The 18,981-nt window shown below is 41.7% G+C and overlaps 1 protein-coding gene across 1 annotated transcript; it reads left to right on the forward strand.

The window, feature by feature from the left end:
- Positions 1-641: 641 nt before the first annotated feature.
- tyro3 (TYRO3 protein tyrosine kinase) lies at positions 642-18,981 on the forward strand (the record flags this gene model as incomplete). The annotated part of the gene is made up of 19 exons (XM_063908042.1): positions 642-702; positions 2,388-2,571; positions 4,914-5,014; positions 5,296-5,466; positions 7,324-7,410; positions 8,133-8,248; positions 8,492-8,672; positions 10,830-10,972; positions 11,557-11,695; positions 11,813-11,936; positions 12,720-12,814; positions 13,281-13,376; positions 13,715-13,795; positions 13,940-14,032; positions 14,203-14,324; positions 14,585-14,694; positions 14,857-15,016; positions 15,247-15,383; positions 15,564-18,981. Coding segments are annotated over 19 exons (2,670 nt in total), but the record flags the coding sequence as incomplete, so codon positions are not given.

Consider the following 18,981-nt stretch of genomic DNA (forward strand, 5'->3'; position numbering starts at 1 on the left):
AAAATTAATGAACATTTAGAAAACATTTCAGAAATTTGAGAAAAGTCAGATCTTTTAGAAAAAAAGTTATAATTTGAAAAATAGTCGGAAATTCAAAAAAGTCCAAATTTGGCAAAAATAGATACAATAAAATAAAACAGAAAGGGAAAAAAACTGGCAGATAAAGAGTGTGATTTTTTTCTCTGTACATACATGCGAGGACCAGACGAGGGCTTTTATTTTATTATTTCTATTTCTCCATTTTATTTTGAAGGCATCACTTCCGGTTTGGTTTCTTAACATGTGTAACTTGACGTCACACTTTCCCCTCAGAGGAAAGCAGCAGCAGAGGAATGTGTGGATGTGTTTGCAGTTTGATAACAAATTCTACATGAACTTTTCCGCGGATCATCTCCTAAAACAAATACAAACTGCACCTTTTTATCAGTTCCTTTTAACTCTTTGTCGCTCTGCTTCAACAAATCCTCCTCCATGAATTCAGCGTTTTATCCTGCGAACTGTTGCCCGTCCAATCTCGCTGTTTTTCTCCGGTGGAAATCCTGTTTTTCCTGCTGGAAATGAGGCTTAAGTGACGAATTAACATCCCATTAATGCGAGCTGTGGTTTAAGGAGATCCACTAAAGGAAATAATGAGAATTTGAAAAATGTTTCTGTGGATTTTACAGATTTTACTTTGGAGCCCTGAAGGCACCTGTGGAAATGGTGAGTGTGTATGATATCAGCTGATTATGCAAACATTAATGTGTATTTTTATTTACATTTATACAAGTTTTTAACTTACTTGAATGTGTGCGCTAGTTGTTTTGTGACGTTTACAATGTCAAACTCCGTTAGAAATATAGCATTTTTAAGAGTTATAACGTTTCAGCAATTTTTAACATTTATAAAATCGTATCTTAAAAAATATAATGAATCTTAAATAGCCTCTCTTTCATTCGGCATAAACCTAACATGCCAAGCAGCACGTTATCATAATGAATAGGCCACTTTTGTACTCTAATACCTGTAGCCTGCTCTAGTTTAATTGCACGCCAGCGTTTTTTTTTTTTCGTAAACAACTTACAAATCTAATTGATAAGTTGTCTATTACTTCGTGGTTTGTATGCCGAATTAACCAGGATATTCGTTATAAAATGACAGGGAGAAATACATGTTTGTTATTGTTTAGAAACAAAACAAACAAGCACAATGTATTTAATTGTTGCTTTTTATAATGGGGTTTGGTGTGAGGAATCTCCACTGTGGAACTGTTACTGAGGGAACATGTGGGAATGTGAGGTTCACACAGCCCTTATTATCACATCAATTACGCAGTCAATCAAGTTAATTATCACTTCTTTGTTTAGGACTCGCACATCTCTGCGACTTTTCAATAACAACAAATATTTACTGTGGAGAAATGGCTTCCAGTTTTTGCTGCACAATTGACGGAATAGCAGGATATAAACTGCCAACAGGACAGAATGACATGAAAACGTGTTGAATTCAGTAAACAGGTCTCTGAACTTTACATTTTGACACCTAAAAGTGACTATTTTGACTTCCACCATTCATGTTGTGACTAGGGATGAGTATCATTACAGACCACCTGCAGTGAGGAGGTCAAGTCACATGACCTTCACCACTGACAGTGATTTGTAGAAAAAAGTTACAAAGAAAATCAAGAAAACAACAAAAAATAATGAATACAAAATAAATGAAGACACAAACAGCCAGTGTGATGAAGCTGTAAGATGGTGTTTGCAGCTGTTCTCTCTCTCTCACACACACACACACACACACACACACACACACACACACACACACACACACACACTCACACACACACACACTCACACACACACACACACACACACACACACACACACACACACACACACACACACACTCACACTCACACTCACACACATTGAGCAGCTGCAGTTGTTTGCAGTCTCAACACAGGAGCTGTGTCTCAGTTCTGTGACGAATTACTGATGAAAAACTCTAAAATGAAACTATTCTCTTAATGCTGCTGTCCCACAATGCAACACAGGGACACATGCACGATGTTCAAATAATACGTAGATGGAGGGGAACAACAGCATGATGATGTCACAAACAAATATGCACCCGTTTCTTGTTACATCGACACATTCTATGAATATATTTCTGATAAATATTTCAGTGTTTAGAAGAATAACAATAAACAAAATCCACATTCTTTGTATTTATGTATATTTGATATCCCAATGCAGAAAATGATGACATCACCACATCAGTGTTTGATGCGTGATGATGTCATCAGTGCAGGGAAATGATACCCAATGATGTCATGAGTCGAGGGAAGTGATGTATTTGGTCATTTCCCAAAGTGATTTGCCTCCCTCCCTCTCACCCCTCCCCAGGTGTGATGTTCACGAAGCACCCTCTGAATCAGACGGTTTCTCAGGGAAACGCAGCGCGGCTCGGCTGTGCCGTTCAGGGTCTGACGGAGCCGGACATCGTCTGGATGAAGGACGGAGAGAAGCTGTACAGCACCGACCAGATGTTCATCACTCTGGGAGAGCAGCACTGGGAGACCTACCACAGGTGCATCACTCAACATATAAATATATCAACCTATGATCAGTCAATTTATACATGAATGGAAAAACAAGATAATCTGCTTCATAGTAAAAGTCCTAAAGCTGTTCAAAATCAAATCAGAAAGCTGCTTTACAATAAAAGTCCTCCAGTTGCTTTATAGAAAAAGTCCTAAACCTGTTTCACAATAACAGTCCTAAAGCTATTTCACAATAACAGTCCTAAACCTGTTTCACAATAACAGTCCTAAACCTGTTTCACAATAACAGTCCTAAACCTATTTCACAATAACAGTCCTAAACCTGTTTCACAATAACAGTCCTAAACCTATTTCACAATAACAGTCCTAAACCTGTTTCACAATAACAGTCCTAAACCTGTTTCACAATAACAGTCCTAAACCTGTTTCACAATAACAGTCCTCCAGTTGCTTCAAAGTAAGGTTCAGAAAGCTGCTTTGTAGTAAAAGTCCTCATGTGAATTCATAATTAAAGTTCGAAAGCTGTTGCATACTGAAGTCCAAAGCTGCTTCAAAATAAAAGTCCGAAAGCTGTTTCAAAATAAAAGTCCGAAAGCTGTTTCAAAATAAAAGTCCGAAAGCTGTTTCAAAATAAAAGTCCGAAAGCTGTTTCAAAATAAAAGTCCGAAAGCTGCTTTAAAAAAGCCGTTGAGCTGCTTCATAGTAAAAGTCCTGAAGCTGTTTCAAAAGTAAAAGTATTTGAGTCACTTCACAGTGACATTTCTAAAGCTATTTCAGAATCAAAGTCCTAGAGCTGCTTCGTGTGAAATGCTAACTCATTCCTGTGTTTTGGGACTCATTCCTGCACCGCTCTATAACAGCTTGTTTATCTGCACTCTGAGGTCATCTGGTTTCTTTGGAGAGTCATTTCCCTCTCTGGCTTCCTCAGATCGTACATGTTAGTTTCCTGTTAGCTGCATTCTTTACGGTGTGTTCAAGTGCAGCGCTTTGTCTACGAATCAGGCGTCGTCCCCACCATTTCTTTGAAGTCGGCTTGGTGTGTCTGGGAGTTTCAGTTGTTGGTGTTTCTGCTCTGTTTGGTGGTTAAACAGCTCATCGACAGTAAATACAGGCAGCAGCTGTGGGCTTTGATGGATGACACCTCTTCCTCCTCCTCCCCGTCGATCTGACTCTCCCTCCTCATTATCTCCGGACTCCTTCTCCCAAGGACAGATTCAAATACATTCAGACACATTTCCACAACAAGAATCTTAATCTTGCATCTGTGTTGTTTTGTATAATTTAAAGTCAAATAGACAAACGTTCTGTTCATTTCTTAGTTTTGACTTATTACATATTTATTGTTTTTAGTATTATAAGTTACACTTGAGAGAAGCATAAAAGAACACAAAGATAAAATGACCCTTTGCACGTTAAAGCATGGAAACAATAGGCACAAAATGCAAATATTAAACCCGAAAATAAGAACGAAAGGGCCCTTTTAAAATAAATAATATAATTAAATTACAACAAGAATATTGATATAAATTAAAAGATATCTTACACATAGCAATATTAAATATGTACAACATATCTGGATTAAAATAAAGCAATTTTGCAGTTTTTAAAGTAGTATTTTAGTTCATAAATTTGCACATTTTCATTCACTTTTCAAGTAAAAAAAGTGTATTCAGTGTTCATTGCATTTTGACACCCAGCTCTACGGAGACCATGGATATTTTACTCCTTTAATGTTTCAGTATAAGTAACTAGACTGGACAAAGTGATTTCCTGATTATACATATTATAGATCAGTATGTGTGAATGTAATTCCTGTTTTAGTCTGCATTTGTCGACACACTTTATCATTGCGGTCATCAGTGACACGAAGACCACGAGGAATCCAGCAAGTCTTAGGGGCCTCTGGTTAAAAAAAGAAACCCAGCTTTGATGGCTGATTCAGGATCAGGCTGGTTTATTCAAACAGCCTGAATGCTGCCTGAGAATCTGACCTCAGATCTGTGCAGCTCAGCGAGCGGCGGCTGAATAATCCGCTTTACTCTCAGATTCCTGAACCAGCAGAAAAAAAAGGAAAGTGAAGGTCAGAGAAACGGTAACTTTACAACCAGACTTTCCTGTTCGTATTCCTGATCCGAGACCTTTAAAGACCCTCAACACTTATTCAAAGACAACAGAGATATTATGTGAAACAGGAAGTCAGGTATTGTAGTTATTCAGAGGAGATTAACAACCCTTAAAACTGGATGGAACACAGGGATTTTAGCCTCAGCAGACCATTTACATGCACTAAAACCTTTAGAACACACTACAGGAATACACATCTCTGCTCCAGTTCAGGTTCTAATGTTCTGTGTGTTCTGGTCTGCAGTGTGAAGTCCGTGCAGCAGCAGGACGCGGGTCAGTACTGGTGTGAAGTCGAGTTCAACGACCAGACGTTCTCCTCTGAACGAGCCTGGATCACAGTGGAAGGTGAGGACCCTGTGTGTGTGTGTGTGTGTGTGTGTGTGTGTGTGTGTGTGTGTGTGTGTGTGTGTGTGTGTGTGTGTGTGTGTGTGTGTGTGTGTGTGTGTGTGTGTGTGTGTGTGTGTGTGTGTGTGTGTGTGTGTGTGTGTGTGTGTGTGTGGTGTGTGTGTGTGTGTGTGTGTGTGTGTGTGTGTGTGTGTGTGTGTGTGTGTGTGTGTGTGTGTGTGTGTGTTCTTACCCTGTGCTGTGACCCTGAACACATCTCCATGACTTCCCGTCCCCTTCAGGCGTCCCTCACTTCGTCCAGGAGCCGCAGGACGTGGCGACGTTCCCAAACGTTCCCTTCAACCTCACCTGTGACGCTGTCGGCCCCCCCGAGCCAGTGGAGGTGTTGTGGTCGCTGGGGGGAGTCCAGGCGGGGGAGCCGGGACCCTCACCCTCTGTCCTCCACGTCAATGGTCAGAAAGCCTCCTGCCTTTTCAAATGTGTTTGAAACTTGTGGCTGTTTACAAACCTGTGATTTATGACTCTACCAAGGTGCATTATGGGAAATGTAGGTTCCAGTGATTCACTTCTGCAGCTCAGATTTTGAGCTTTCTGGTTTAATTTAGTAATTTGTGCAACAAGTAACAAGACAAGACTTCAATAAAATGGCATGAACACAATTATAAAAACAGTCAAAAAGTTATAAAACGTTTTAAATTTGAGGAAAAGTTCAAATAAAACCAGATCAAATAACCAAAAAATAAAAATGAAGGGATTGCATTTCTATTATATACAGATTTTAAGATATTACATGACAGATAAAAGACAATTTAGGCCATAAAGAAGTTTCAAAGCACACTTATTACTCATTTTACGTTCCATTTAGCTGATGCTTTTATCCAAAACGATAATAATAATAATAGTAATAAAATAAAGATGAAGACTCTGCCTCTGCATTGTTCTACACCTTCTTTGACATAAAGGGTTTATAAATTGGGTAATTAAAAGGAAGATAAATGTAGATCTGAACAGCATTTGTTAAAAAGAAGCTGATAGAAGTGATTACGTGAAACCTGATCAGTGTTTAATATTCCCTCTCTGATCAATAACTTATTCAAACACCTAAATCCAGTCCAGTTTCAGCCTCCGATTACTCACAGTCTTTAGAGAAAGGGATATGTCCTCCTTATGCTGTAGTTATGCACACACACACACACCACACACACACAGCTTGTGGAGGTGTGTGTCAGACGCCTGTGAACGATGGATTTAACACAAAGGTCACTCCTGACGGGTGGAGCTGACATCAGCGTTACAGAGTCGTGTTTGTGAGAGTTTTCAAAAACCATTATGTCATCGTGGTTGAGTTGAAAACAGAAACAAATAATGGTTGTTTTGAACCAAAAAAAAGGACAAAATGAGGTGACTGGAGTCAAGTTTGGGTAACAAGTTACATATCTCCAACATTGAGTGAGTGTGTGTGTGTGTGTGTGTGTGTGTGTGTGTGTGTGTGTGTCCCAATGTCTCTCTTTGCTTGCTAAGCAGCTCTCGTTATGTGGAGTAATCACATTAAATTAGCAAAATATGAATAAGTAATTAAAGAAAATAAACACAATTATAGAGTTGAACTGAAACGAGCCTCTGTATTTACTCCATACACCTTTTAAAGATTGTGTTTCATTTAGCGGACTACATATTTAATTAAACAATAATACATTTCACTCTTCCACATCATCATCTAAACTGGCAGGAAGTGAGGACAACACTACCAAAATAAGAGCGTGAAAGAGTAGACTCTAGAGAGTAGTTTGACTTTTTTTAAGTGGCTTTGAATTGTGTGTGTGTGTGTTTTTGATTTATGTTGTTGGGATAATTGTGTGCTATAAACACTCACACACACACACACACCCACACACACACACACACACTCCACAGTATTGATTTTCTATAAATAGGAAAGCATCATCTGATCTGCTGCTGATTGGAGGATCCTCTCACATACAGGCTGTTACTGGAAACACACACACACACACACACACACACACACACACACACACACACACACACACTGTTTCTGGTCAGTGAGGCATGTTGTATTCCAGGAAGTTGAATCCTAAAGGATAATTCACCTGTCTGAGTTAAAGTGAGGTCAGGTGTTGATCGTCCCTGAGACTCAGATGGAGCCGCTCCTCGTACAGAATATTAATTAAAGAGGAACGGAAGCCAGGACATACAATGAAAGTTTGTAAGGTAGTAAAGAAAAGACATAACACTAAAAAATAAGGAGATGCAAAGTAATAACGTGGTCTAAATGTGGTCTGGTTTTATAGGAATGAACATCAGTGTGAAGTTTTACTGTGAGGCGAAGAACACCAGAGGAATCTCCGTCTCCAGAACTGGAACCGTTCACATTAAAGGTGAGAACACTGTCTACTGCAGTACCTATAAACCGTTATATTACCTCTGAAGGTGAGCTTTGAAACAGGTGCTCTCTCTACCTGTAGACTCAGGCTGTAAAAGTGAAGTTGTATAATTCTGCAACAGATTTTTCTGTGAGAAATTGCTTCGAATGCTGACTGGATGCCTCGTTGAATGCTCCGTTTTCTGTGGGAGGTCTCCCCTGTTTACCTCCGGAACACAATGACATCTCTATGGAACACTCGCGCTTCTACTGGCTAGCCCTCCAACACATTGTACGGGAGAGGCTAAGGGGGCGGGACATCTCTTAGCAGGTGTACCAATCACAACAGAGCCGGCCAGCTAACCAATCAGAGCAGACTGGGCTCTGGTTTCAGACAGAGGGTGAAAAGAGGAGCTGCAGCACAGGCAGTATGAGAGACTTTCTGAACATTAAAGCATGGAGACATGTCCCAGGAGAGACACTACACACTGAAGTATAATTACAGAGCATATTAAAGACATTAATCAGCCTTTGTGCTACAGAGTAAATGTTGGAAGAATGACCAAACAAAACGTTCTGTTTGCACGACCCTTATCACATTCAGAATATGTCATATATTTGACTAACAGTGGAATATTAGTGCGCATGTAAACATGAGTGACACACCTGCTGTCACATGTTCTCTGTATCTGAGCTGTGATTGGCTGATGAGTCTCTCTCTCTCTCTCGCTCTCTCAGTGTTGCCGGCGGCACCCTCTGGACTGCAGGTCCTCACGATGGATGACAACAACGTCACGTTAGCATGGAAACCGGGATTCACAGGGCACTCTGAGCTGACAACCTGCGTTGTCCAGGTAACACACATACTCTCACACACAGTCTCACACACTCACACACACTCTCGCACACTCACACACACTCTTAAAAATTAGAATATCACATGACTCTACATTCAACTTTTTTTCAGCTCTTATTTTGGTAGTCAGGCCTTACTTCCTGTCAGTTAGTTTAGATGATGTATTTCACACACACACACACACACCGGACACACACACTTATAATCAGAAGGTCCTAAACCTCCTCCCTCCTCTCCTCAGCTGTCGAGGCGCTCAGTGCGGAGGTGGGATCTCCCTCAGCAGGAGGTCCGGGTTCCTCCTCACCTCCACGTCCTCTCCGGTCTGAGGAGTCACCAGAACTACAGCGCCAGGGTCTCCTGCGTCAACGAGGTCGGGGCGTCGCCTTTCTGCTCCTGGATGCACTTCCAGACCCCGGAGTCAGGTGAGAGTCGATCTGAAGCATTAAGCTTTAAAGAGGCCCTATTCTGCTTTGGGTTTTCCCTCTCCTGTAGTGTTCTATAGGTTTTAGTGCATGTAAATGGTCTGCAAAGGCTCAAATCTGTGTGTTCCCTCCAGAGGGAGTTTACCTCTCATTAAATCTGCTCAGAGATTGAACGTTTGAGGGTCTCTTTTAGTATGCTTTGTGTCTCCTAGTAGTTTTTTGGTGTCTCTTTTGGAAGGTTTGCAGCCACTAGTTTTAGTTGTGTCTCTTTTTGTGGTTTATTAGCATCTCTGTGTGACTTCCACTCTCCTCAAAGTGTGTTAAGATATTATTTAATTAACTGAATCAAACAGAAAGCATGAGACTTCCTATAGGAATGATCCAGAGAGATTCTGCTGTCTGCTGGTTTCCTGTTTTCTCTGAGCTTCAGCAGTTGGACGCTGAGAGCTGGCTTGTTGTTTGAGTTGTGTATTTGTTTGTGTGTGAATGTGTGTGTGTGAGGTCCAGCTGGATGTTTTCCAGTGGATTCCAGTCCTCTCCTGTACAATTGGCTTTTGTGTGTGGCCTAAATCCATATGAAAGGACTCTCTGCAGTCTGACCCTCAGCAGCGCCCCCTGCATGCTGCAGAGAGTCAGACACTGACCTCAGATCAGCAGTGGACTAAAATCACTAAGTACATATACTCAGTAAATTAAAGAATGCAACTTTGTACTTTTACTCCACTGCATTTATTTAACACCTGTAGTTGCTAGGCAGATTAGGATGAATGATGGTAAATATAATCTCCCTTAATTCAGACTTTAGTTCACCTGCAGTAAATCCAGCAGCTACCCTGCAGTATACAAAGCCATTCAAACTAGCTGCACCTTTACCAGCTCTGAGAACACTTTAATGATCAATCATTATAAAACATATCAGAGATATTATTCTGAAATGGACCAATCAGACAATGACTACTTTTACTGTCGCTACTTTAAGTACATTTAGAGGAGAGTACTTTCTACTTTCACTGGAGGAACATTTAGAATACTTTTACTGTGACAGAGTATTCCTACACTCTGGTACTTCTACTTTACTCAAGTATAAGACCTGAGTACTTCTACTTTACTCAAGTATAAGATCTGAGTACTTCTACTTTACTCAAGTACAAGATCTGAGTACTTCTACTTTACTCAAGTACAAGATCTGAGTACTTCTACTTTTACTCAAGTACAAGATCTGAGTACTTCTACTTTACTCAAGTACAAGACCTGAGTACTTCTACTTTACTCAATTACAAGACCTGAGTACTTCTACTTTACTCAAGTACAAGACCTGAGTTCTTCTACTTTACTCAAGTACAAGACCTGAGTACTTCTACTTTACTCAATTACAAGACCTGAGTACTTCTACTTTACTCAAGTACAAGACCTGAGTTCTTCTACTTTACTCAAGTACAAGACCTGAGTACTTCTACTTTACTCAAGTACAAGATCTGAGTTCTTCTACTTTACTCAAGTACAAGACCTGAGTTCTTCTACTTTACTCAAGTACAAGATCTGAGTACTTCTACTTTACTCAAGTACAAGATCTGAGTACTTCTACTTTACTCAAGTACAAGACCTGAGTACTTCTACTTTACTCAAGTACAAGACTTGAGTACTTCTACTTTACTCAAGTACAAGATCTGAGTACTTCTACTTTACTCAAGTACAAGATCTGAGTACTTCTACTTTACTCAAGTACAAGATCTGAGTACTTCTACTTTACTCAAGTACAAGACCTGAGTACTTCTACTTTACTCAAGTACAAGACTTGAGTACTTCTACTTTACTCAAGTACAAGATCTGAGTACTTCTACTTTACTCAAGTACAAGATCTGAGTACTTCTACTTTACTCAAGTACAAGATCTGAGTACTTCTACTTTACTCAAGTACAAGATCTGAGTACTTCTCCTTTACTCAAGTACAAGACCTGAGTACTTCTACTTTTATTTAGTTTGTTCAGGCTTGTAAAAAAACAAGTTGTTTGTGAGATTGTGTTTTTGTATTTCCCAAACTGTGATGACTCTTAGACTCTGAGACTATTGGTTATCCGTGAATGGCGACACTGCAGAGCACCCTTCCTGCTAATCACTGTAATTTAACGGATGATTATACACCCTCCCGTCCCCCAGTGCCGTCGGCGGCCCCCAGGAACCTGACGTTTGATCTGTCGGAGCAGCAGCTGGCTCTCAGCTGGGCAGCGCTGCAGGAGGACGAGCTGCAGGGGAAACTGATCGCCTACAAGCTACAGTGGACACGAGGAGGAGAGCCACAGGTGGGGGGCATGGGGTCTGTCAGCACATTAGATTCACACAGAAAGCATGAAGGTTTGAACGAAACAAAACAAGACTTGAAACCATTTTCCATTCACTAGAAATATCAACCTTTATTAATTACAAAAATACCGACTTCTTAACAGCATATTTAGTACTTTCTTATTTTTGTATATTTGTACTTGTTAGGTTTCTGTTTTTCTTACCTGCCTACAGCCTAAACACATGATTTAAAATAAATACTGTTCAGATCAGAGTGGGTTTGGAAGAAGCTCTGTCATCAGTGAAATGCATTCTGGGAGTTGTAGTTGACTTTGTGACAAAAACAGGGCTTGAAGGAAAGAAAGTTAGAAGATCTTTTTTGATTAAATGTTATAAATAATCTGAAAAAATACAACAGTTTACTTCAAACTAAAACCATACTAGAAGACAACAATGCCCCAAATGTAAGTGAGTTGAAACTTGACAAAATTGTGGCTTTTTTATTTGAAATATTTTAGTTTTATTGTCCCCATCAAATGAAATAATGATGGGCATTAGATCTGTCTTTGTTCCTTCAGTCTCTCCTCCCATGCTCTCTCTGCAGGAGCCTCTGCTGTTTAAGGAGAACTCGGCTCAGCTGTCCGGTGGAGGTCGCTTCTTCAACGCCTCCTTCCAGGTGTCGGCCTGCACCGCGGTGGGCTGCGGCCCCTGGAGCCCCCCGGTGCTGGTGCTGCCCGCCTCAGGTAAACCACACACACACATACACACCTCCACACACACACTTCAGATACAACACACCTGATGAAGCATCTGTTTCCCCCATTTCATTGTCTGATTCTGTGATGCGTTCGGCCCCTCAGTGCGGGTGGTGGCCCAGCGGAGCCACATGTGGGTGGGACTGCTGCTCGGCTTGCTGGTGGCCACCGTCATCGGGCTGCTGCTCACCGTCGTCGCTCACCGCCGCGAGAAAGAGACCCAGTTCGGGTAAAAAAAAACCTCATGTTTACATACAAACCAGCAGGGCTTATCTATACTAACAATGTTTATGTTGTGTGTGGCAAAACCTGATATATATTCTGTGGTTTATTTGTCAATCCCACCTCCACAGTTGTGCTCCAAATGTGGGTTCATCCGCCGCTGAAAAAAGTCCCTAAAAAATGCACTTTTCCTCCTGTTTGTTTGATATAAACCACAGCTGTCTTAAGAAATAACATAGCCTCTTTTTAAACCTGAAACTCTACACTTGTACTAAGATGCACTGCTTCAGTAATGGGAGCCACAGACTGGGAGCCCATTGTGGAGCAGAAATACTCAATAAAACTTCCTTAGTTGTGCAAGAGTCTAGTGTTGCATATCGCGCTGTAAGACATATATTCATATTTTCTCCAGAGTTTGAAACATGTCAAATATTAGCTGAAAAAAGTCCTGTAGACCTTTCTCCTTTTGTACTTCGTATAGAGATAGCTGAGAGCAGATTCCTTCCACTCTGCTTACTGGAGGATTACAGCCTTGTGTAAATCATTGCCAGCTTCTGGTGCAACTACACCTTTATACAGCTGGAGGAAAGCTGGGGGAAATGCATCCTATTAGTATGTCTTTTTGTGAAACATTTTGGAAGTTTGCTTGAAATGTTGTTTGAAATTGAATGAACTTCATGTTTTTGACTGGTGTTTTTGACTGGTGTTTTTCTAGATGTTTTATGTTGAAAATCTCCGGTTCAGACTGAGGTTTAATGTTTAAAACGACTCTTTCTCTCTCTGTCTGCAGGTCGGCCTTCAAGCCTCCGGGTCCGGAGAGCACTGTCTCCTTCACCGCGGCTCGCTCCTTCAACAGGAACTGTGCAGAGCTGCAGGACTCAACATGTGAGTCTGATTAATGCATTTTACTCCTCCTGTTTGCTCGGGTACAAAGAGGTATTTTTCATGCAGCAGAGTTTGAGTGAACATGCAGTCGGAGTCTCTTTCTGTCAGAAGGACTGGCTGTTCTTTAGCAGCGTGTTTACAGGAAACACGGCAGCCTGTATTGATGGACTGCTCTCAGCCGGCCTGTATTTACCTGCCGCCTCTCAGCCAATCAAATCGTCCCTCTGACCAAACAACAACAGCCCACCTACAGTAACTCTGAGTGTGATGAGTGAAGCAGAAACACTAAATATATAAAGAAAAACTCCTCCTCAGTGTGTCTCTATGTTTAGTAAAAAGCCTCCATCGTTACATTATCATCCATGAGTTATAGCAGAGTAACAGGAGTGTGATGAAGTGTGTGTGTGTGTGTGTGTGTGTGTGTGTGTGTGTGTGTGTGTGTGTGTGTGTGTGTGTGTGTCTCCAGTGGACAGTCTGGGTATAAACGATGACCTGAAGAACAAACTACAGGACGTCCTGATCCCAGAGAGGCTGCTCACACTGGGACACATGCTGGGCAAAGGTAATACACACACACACACACACACACACACACACACACACTTATACTTACAAAAATACTCTCACAAACTTGATGCTGGTGAACACTCAAATAATTTTTTTAATGGTTTAAAAGTCTGAAAATAATAGATGTAGAACATATAAGTAAAGTGTGTGTGTGTGTGTGTGTGTGTGTGTGTGTGTGTGTGTGTGTGTGTGTGTGTGTGTGTGTGTGTGTGTGTGTGTGTGTGTGTGTGTGTGTGTGTGTGTGTGTGTGTGTGTGTGTGTGTGTGTGTGTGTGTGTGTGTGTGTGTGTGTGTGTGTGTGTGTGTGTGTGTGTGTGTGTGTGTACCTGTGCAGGTGAGTTCGGCTCGGTGCGTCAGGCCTTCCTGAAGTCTGAGGACTCGTCCGTCCTGAAGGTGGCGGTCAAAGTGCTGAAATGTGAGTCTGGTGTTTCTTCTTCTCTGGTTTTTAATGAAGCAGCAGGTGCAGTTTGGCTTTCCATAAAAAAATAAACATAAATTGTAATGTTTGTGTGTGTGTGTGTGTGTGTGTGTGTGTGTGTGTGTGTGTGTCCTCCTCCAGCTGACATCACTTCATCATGTGACATCGAGCAGTGTCTGAAGGAGGCGGCCTACATGAAGGACTTCCACCACCCCAATGTCATCCAGCTCATCGGTAATACACACACACACACACACACACACACACACACACACACACACAGACACCGTCATATCACTAAGCCAAAGGCGGCTAATGTTGGGCTATAAAGGAACTACAGCACGTTCACATGACCAGTAGTGAAAGGCTGTGCCCTTTGATTGACAGTTCTTCCCGTCCAATAGGAGTGAGTCTGCACCGGCGTCACGGCCAGCGGCTGCCGATCCCGATGGTGGTTCTTCCCTTCATGAAGCACGGGGACCTGCACACCTTCCTGCTGCTGTCCCGCCTCGGGGAACACCCTTTCGTAAGAGAGGGAACTTTTTACAGGAACCACTGTTTTATTTCTAATGTGAAGCTGGGGGACCCTTTTTGAAAAGGCAGAGTTTTTCCCTATTAGTTTTTTTAAGTATAATTAATAAAGAATCTTCTGCTCGCACCAAGAAATGTCAGCTAATAAATACAGAACAAGCTTTCAGAAAGATTGAGTTGCACAATAAAGAGACATGAAATGCTTCTTCTTCTTCTCTCCACCTATGCTGACGTCTCCCTGTGTTCCTCCTTCAGGATTTGACCCTCCAGACGTTGTTGAAGTTCATGTTGGACATCGCTCAGGGGATGGAGTACCTGAGCAGCCGGAGCATCATCCACAGAGACCTGGCCGCCAGAAACTGCATGTGGGTTCACCGACCAGCTGACAGAAATATCACCAATACTAAAAACAAAACACCTGAACCATACCGAGAGGCTTTAGGATGGCAGTCACGCTCTCAGGCTGCAGCTCTTTATGTACATAACTGATGAAAAAAAGTGTGTGTGTGTGTGTGTGTGTGTTGCAGGCTGAATGAGAACATGACGGTGTGTGTGGCAGACTTCGGCCTCTCCAAGAAGATCTACAGTGGAGATTATTACAGGCAGGGCTCAGTCTCTAAACTCCCCGTGAAGTGGATCGCTCTGGAGAGCCTCGCAGACAACGTGTACACAACGCAGAGCGACGTGGTACTGACACACACACACACACACACACACACACACACACACACACACACACACACACACACACACACACACACACACACACACACAACCTATTTTTTACCGTCATTTTGTGATATTTTGGTTTCCATTTGTAGTCATTTTTAGTCTCTTTTTCCTTTAGAGTTATTTTGGATCATTTTGAGACTAATTAGTTTTGTGTGTGTGTGTGTGTGTGTGTGTGTGTGTCTCAGTGGGCGTTTGGCGTGACGATGTGGGAGATCATGACTAAAGGTCAGACCCCGTACCCCGGCGTGGAGAACTCTGAGATCTACGAGTATCTGATCAAAGGAGAGCGACTGAAGAAACCTCCGGAGTGCAGAGACGACATGTGAGTCTGAAACATATTTATATTTACACACATTAAATAACACGTATTTAAAAAAGGTTCTTCTTCTATTTATTCATCTCCCCCTCTTCTTCTTCTTCTTCTTGTTCTTCTTGTTCTCCTTGTCTCCTTCTCCTGCTCTCCTCTCCTCCTCCTCCTCCTCTCCTCCTCTTCTCCTGTCAGTTATGAGATCATGCACAGCTGCTGGAGTCCGGTCCCTAAATGTCGGCCCAGCTTCCAGCACCTTGTGGGTCAGGTGGAGGCTCTGTGGGCCAGCCTCTCACCCACTCCCCCGCTGAAGGAGCCTCTGCTCTACGTCAACCTGGAGGGGGAGGACGGGGAGCCAGGAGGAGGATGTGGGGCCGACGGAGGGGGCGGTGTTCGGGCCCTGGGGCCGGAGGAGGCGATGGAGGCGGGGGCTCCGAACTGGAGCATCCCATGGCAGCGGCAGGCGGAGGACAAGGAGAAAGACTGGCTGATGGTGGGGTCAGGGGCCGCCCTCGCCATCGGGGGGGACTACAGGTACATCATCGGCCCCTGTGGAGCCCCCGATGAAGAGGAGGGGGAAGGATCCGGAAACAGGGGGGAGTCGATGGACACGTTACAGGAGGAGGTCAGAGACGATGAGGACGACGCCGTCATTAACGTCTGACCAATCACAGCGCTCCTCTGATTGGACCTGGTTTAGTAATCAGAGAGGGACGCTAGATTTATGGCGCTGAGCAGCAGCAGGCGGGTGGAGACGGGATGGATTCTCTCTGCTGAAGGTACAGCGCTGCAGTCCGACACACAATCAGTACCTCCAATACTCACTGATCCTCTGCACTGCTGGGACTTACAGCAGGGGAAGGTGGATTCAGACTCAAAACAAGGATTTAAATCCCCCCACCAGCAGTCAATAATAACACCAGTGTAATTAATGTTATGTTACTAAGTTTGAGAACAGCAACAGTTTTTATGTATTTCATTTAGGTCAGTGCCTCTAACAACTGCTCGGTCTAAACGAACATGAAAAGTTAGATAAAGATAGCTCAACTTAAATCAGTACCAGCAGTTAGTAATAATATCAGGTCATCTTATCAGTATCCATAAAACCATGTTTAATTTATTCTGTTTAATGTGAGTTTCTGTGCCTTAGCTTTTACTGTATTACTGCACAATGTACCTAGCTTGCAGAGGAAACGGTTCCTTCAAAATAAGAGCTCTTTTCTGTAAATGTAAAACGACTCAGTGCCCCTGTAGCTACTTATGGTACCAAAGCACTTTCCCTACGACTTCTAAACAAACAAGATTTACTGAACAGTTTTTGGTCCAACAGTAAATGATTCATTGATAATTAACTGTGACCCTAAAATAAGGCAGTTTCACATTAAAAACACAGGAAAGATATTTAGTTTCCACCTTATGTTTTTACTTTATTAGGAATTGCCCCAGGAGCCGACCAACACTGGATTTGGTCGTTATTATAGACTTATTTTATATCGCCTGGCCGTAAAGAAAAAGCTGAATACCGTGCCTCCAGGGTTAAAAGAAATAGCATTTCAGGATTATGATCCATAATATTTATAATATTCCGGATGTGCTACGCTGTGAAAATCAGGTCTGCTCTAACAGCATGTCTGTTACATTCCTCTGTTCTACATGTTTTATATCATGAGCCCATTATCAACCACTGGGGAGGATTAGGGACACGCCATTTGTTTTGATTATTGTTGGAGATCAGTCTAAAAACAGATCTGATTTTTTTGTCAGAATTCTGTTTTTTTTATTATGATTTAATTTTTCTTCTTACTTTTTATGGAATTCAGATTTTTTTTTCAAAGTATTAGTTTTGGGGGAATTCCGACTTAGAAAACTTAGAACTCCAAAAAAAATTACCTTTTCGTCAAATAGAAGAAAAGCATGGCCCTGATCCTGCTCCCCTCTGAACTCTGTTGTGCTGGTACACATGGAGCTCCAGTTCAAAAGCCTTAAATGTACTTGAGCGCCTTAAGAGAAACTACTGTAGGTCGTTATATATTCACCAAAATATCAAAGTATTGATTTAAATGCAATTATTTTTCCGTATCAACATCTGAGCGGTGAACGTTTGACACTGACGGAGACTAAACCGACCTCACTTTGTATGAATTAAACGATAATTATCTCATCAGAATGAAAAGGTTCTCAGATAACTGCTCTGTCTATAACACATTTGTTTTCTCATTGAGTCCACACGCTTCGACAGCCAGTAAGTATAACTCAAACCCATGTGAACAGACTTTTGTGTAGCGCGTAAATCTAGTTTCATTTGCGCGAGGAGTTGAAGGGATCGTTGATCTATTCACCGACAGACACTGGACAATATTTAGGTTTAACTCAACTTTATTTTGTCTTTCTGATCGGCGTCTCGACGTGTACATGAAAAGAGTAGAAAAGTCAGTCTCGATGGTATCTAAAGCAACTTGTCACTCAACTAAAAATATGAATCTGCGTATATTTGGATATGGATTTTGCTCAGATATTCGAATGAGGTGCTTTTCAGTGCCTTGCTAAATCAGGTCAGACATCTGAAGACTCATTAAAATGTTGGATTTCCTTTTTCTGTTTAAAGGAAGTATTTGTCGTTTCAATATTTAGAGCAGAAACATTTAGTTTGAATGATGTCATTTTGTTATTGTCAAAACGGCAATGGTTTCAGACTCCTTTTTGGTTTGAATGTGAAAAAACGCAGTCATTTTGTCGCCAATGGTACACAACTTGACATGTTTAGGTATTTAAATTGTTGGCAACAAACACAAGAACTTAGAGATACTTTAATGTATCAGTGCTGCAACCATTATTTGATTACGATGAATAAATAATCAGTTAATTATTTGATGCAACTTGTAAAAATGTGGGCTGAAATGTGATTTTTCAAAAAAATGATTTATCGAACTTTGAAATAATCGTTGCAGCACTTATTAAATTTAGAAAGCTGTTACTTTTAGGGCATTTTGTATTTAAGTTTCTACTGTGCATTTCACCTGATAAATGTGTGTTTAATACATACACAGTGAACAGAGTGGGAGGATCGGGGGGCCATTAGGGGGCCCACAGCACCGATGGGGCCCCTGCAGTGTGTTGATCCGGCCCTGGCTGCTGCTGTTGTAAATAAAGTTGTGCATATTTGAATCCTGCTGCTCTAAAATGACTCACTTGGACATTTCCAGACACTTTAACATTGAAATAAAGCTGTTATTGTTTTTAATTACTTAAAGCATGTCATGGGAACAATGTACAAACAGATCGCTTAACCATAGGTTGTATATACCATGAAGATGTGATTATGTATGTAGAAATCTGGACGTAATGTTGGTTTTGTAGCCGGTCTCTGACTGTAAAACAGTTTATCTTAAGCCCTGATAATTAAATAGAACTGTACCTTGACTTGTCTGTCTGCACCACTGATGTCGGGATATCAAGGGACCGTATGTTTTAATGTAGCTGACGTTTTGTATGTTGATATAGAGGTCACACACTGAAGCTGATGTCCTCACCTGTCTGTCTACCACTGACTTCAGATCTGTACAGAGATTATTTGTGAGACTCGTGACGAATGAATAAAGTGTTATTTGTGTCA

This window comes from Eleginops maclovinus, chromosome 19, assembly GCF_036324505.1.
Source record: "Eleginops maclovinus isolate JMC-PN-2008 ecotype Puerto Natales chromosome 19, JC_Emac_rtc_rv5, whole genome shotgun sequence".
Lineage (NCBI taxonomy): Eukaryota > Metazoa > Chordata > Actinopteri > Perciformes > Eleginopidae > Eleginops > Eleginops maclovinus.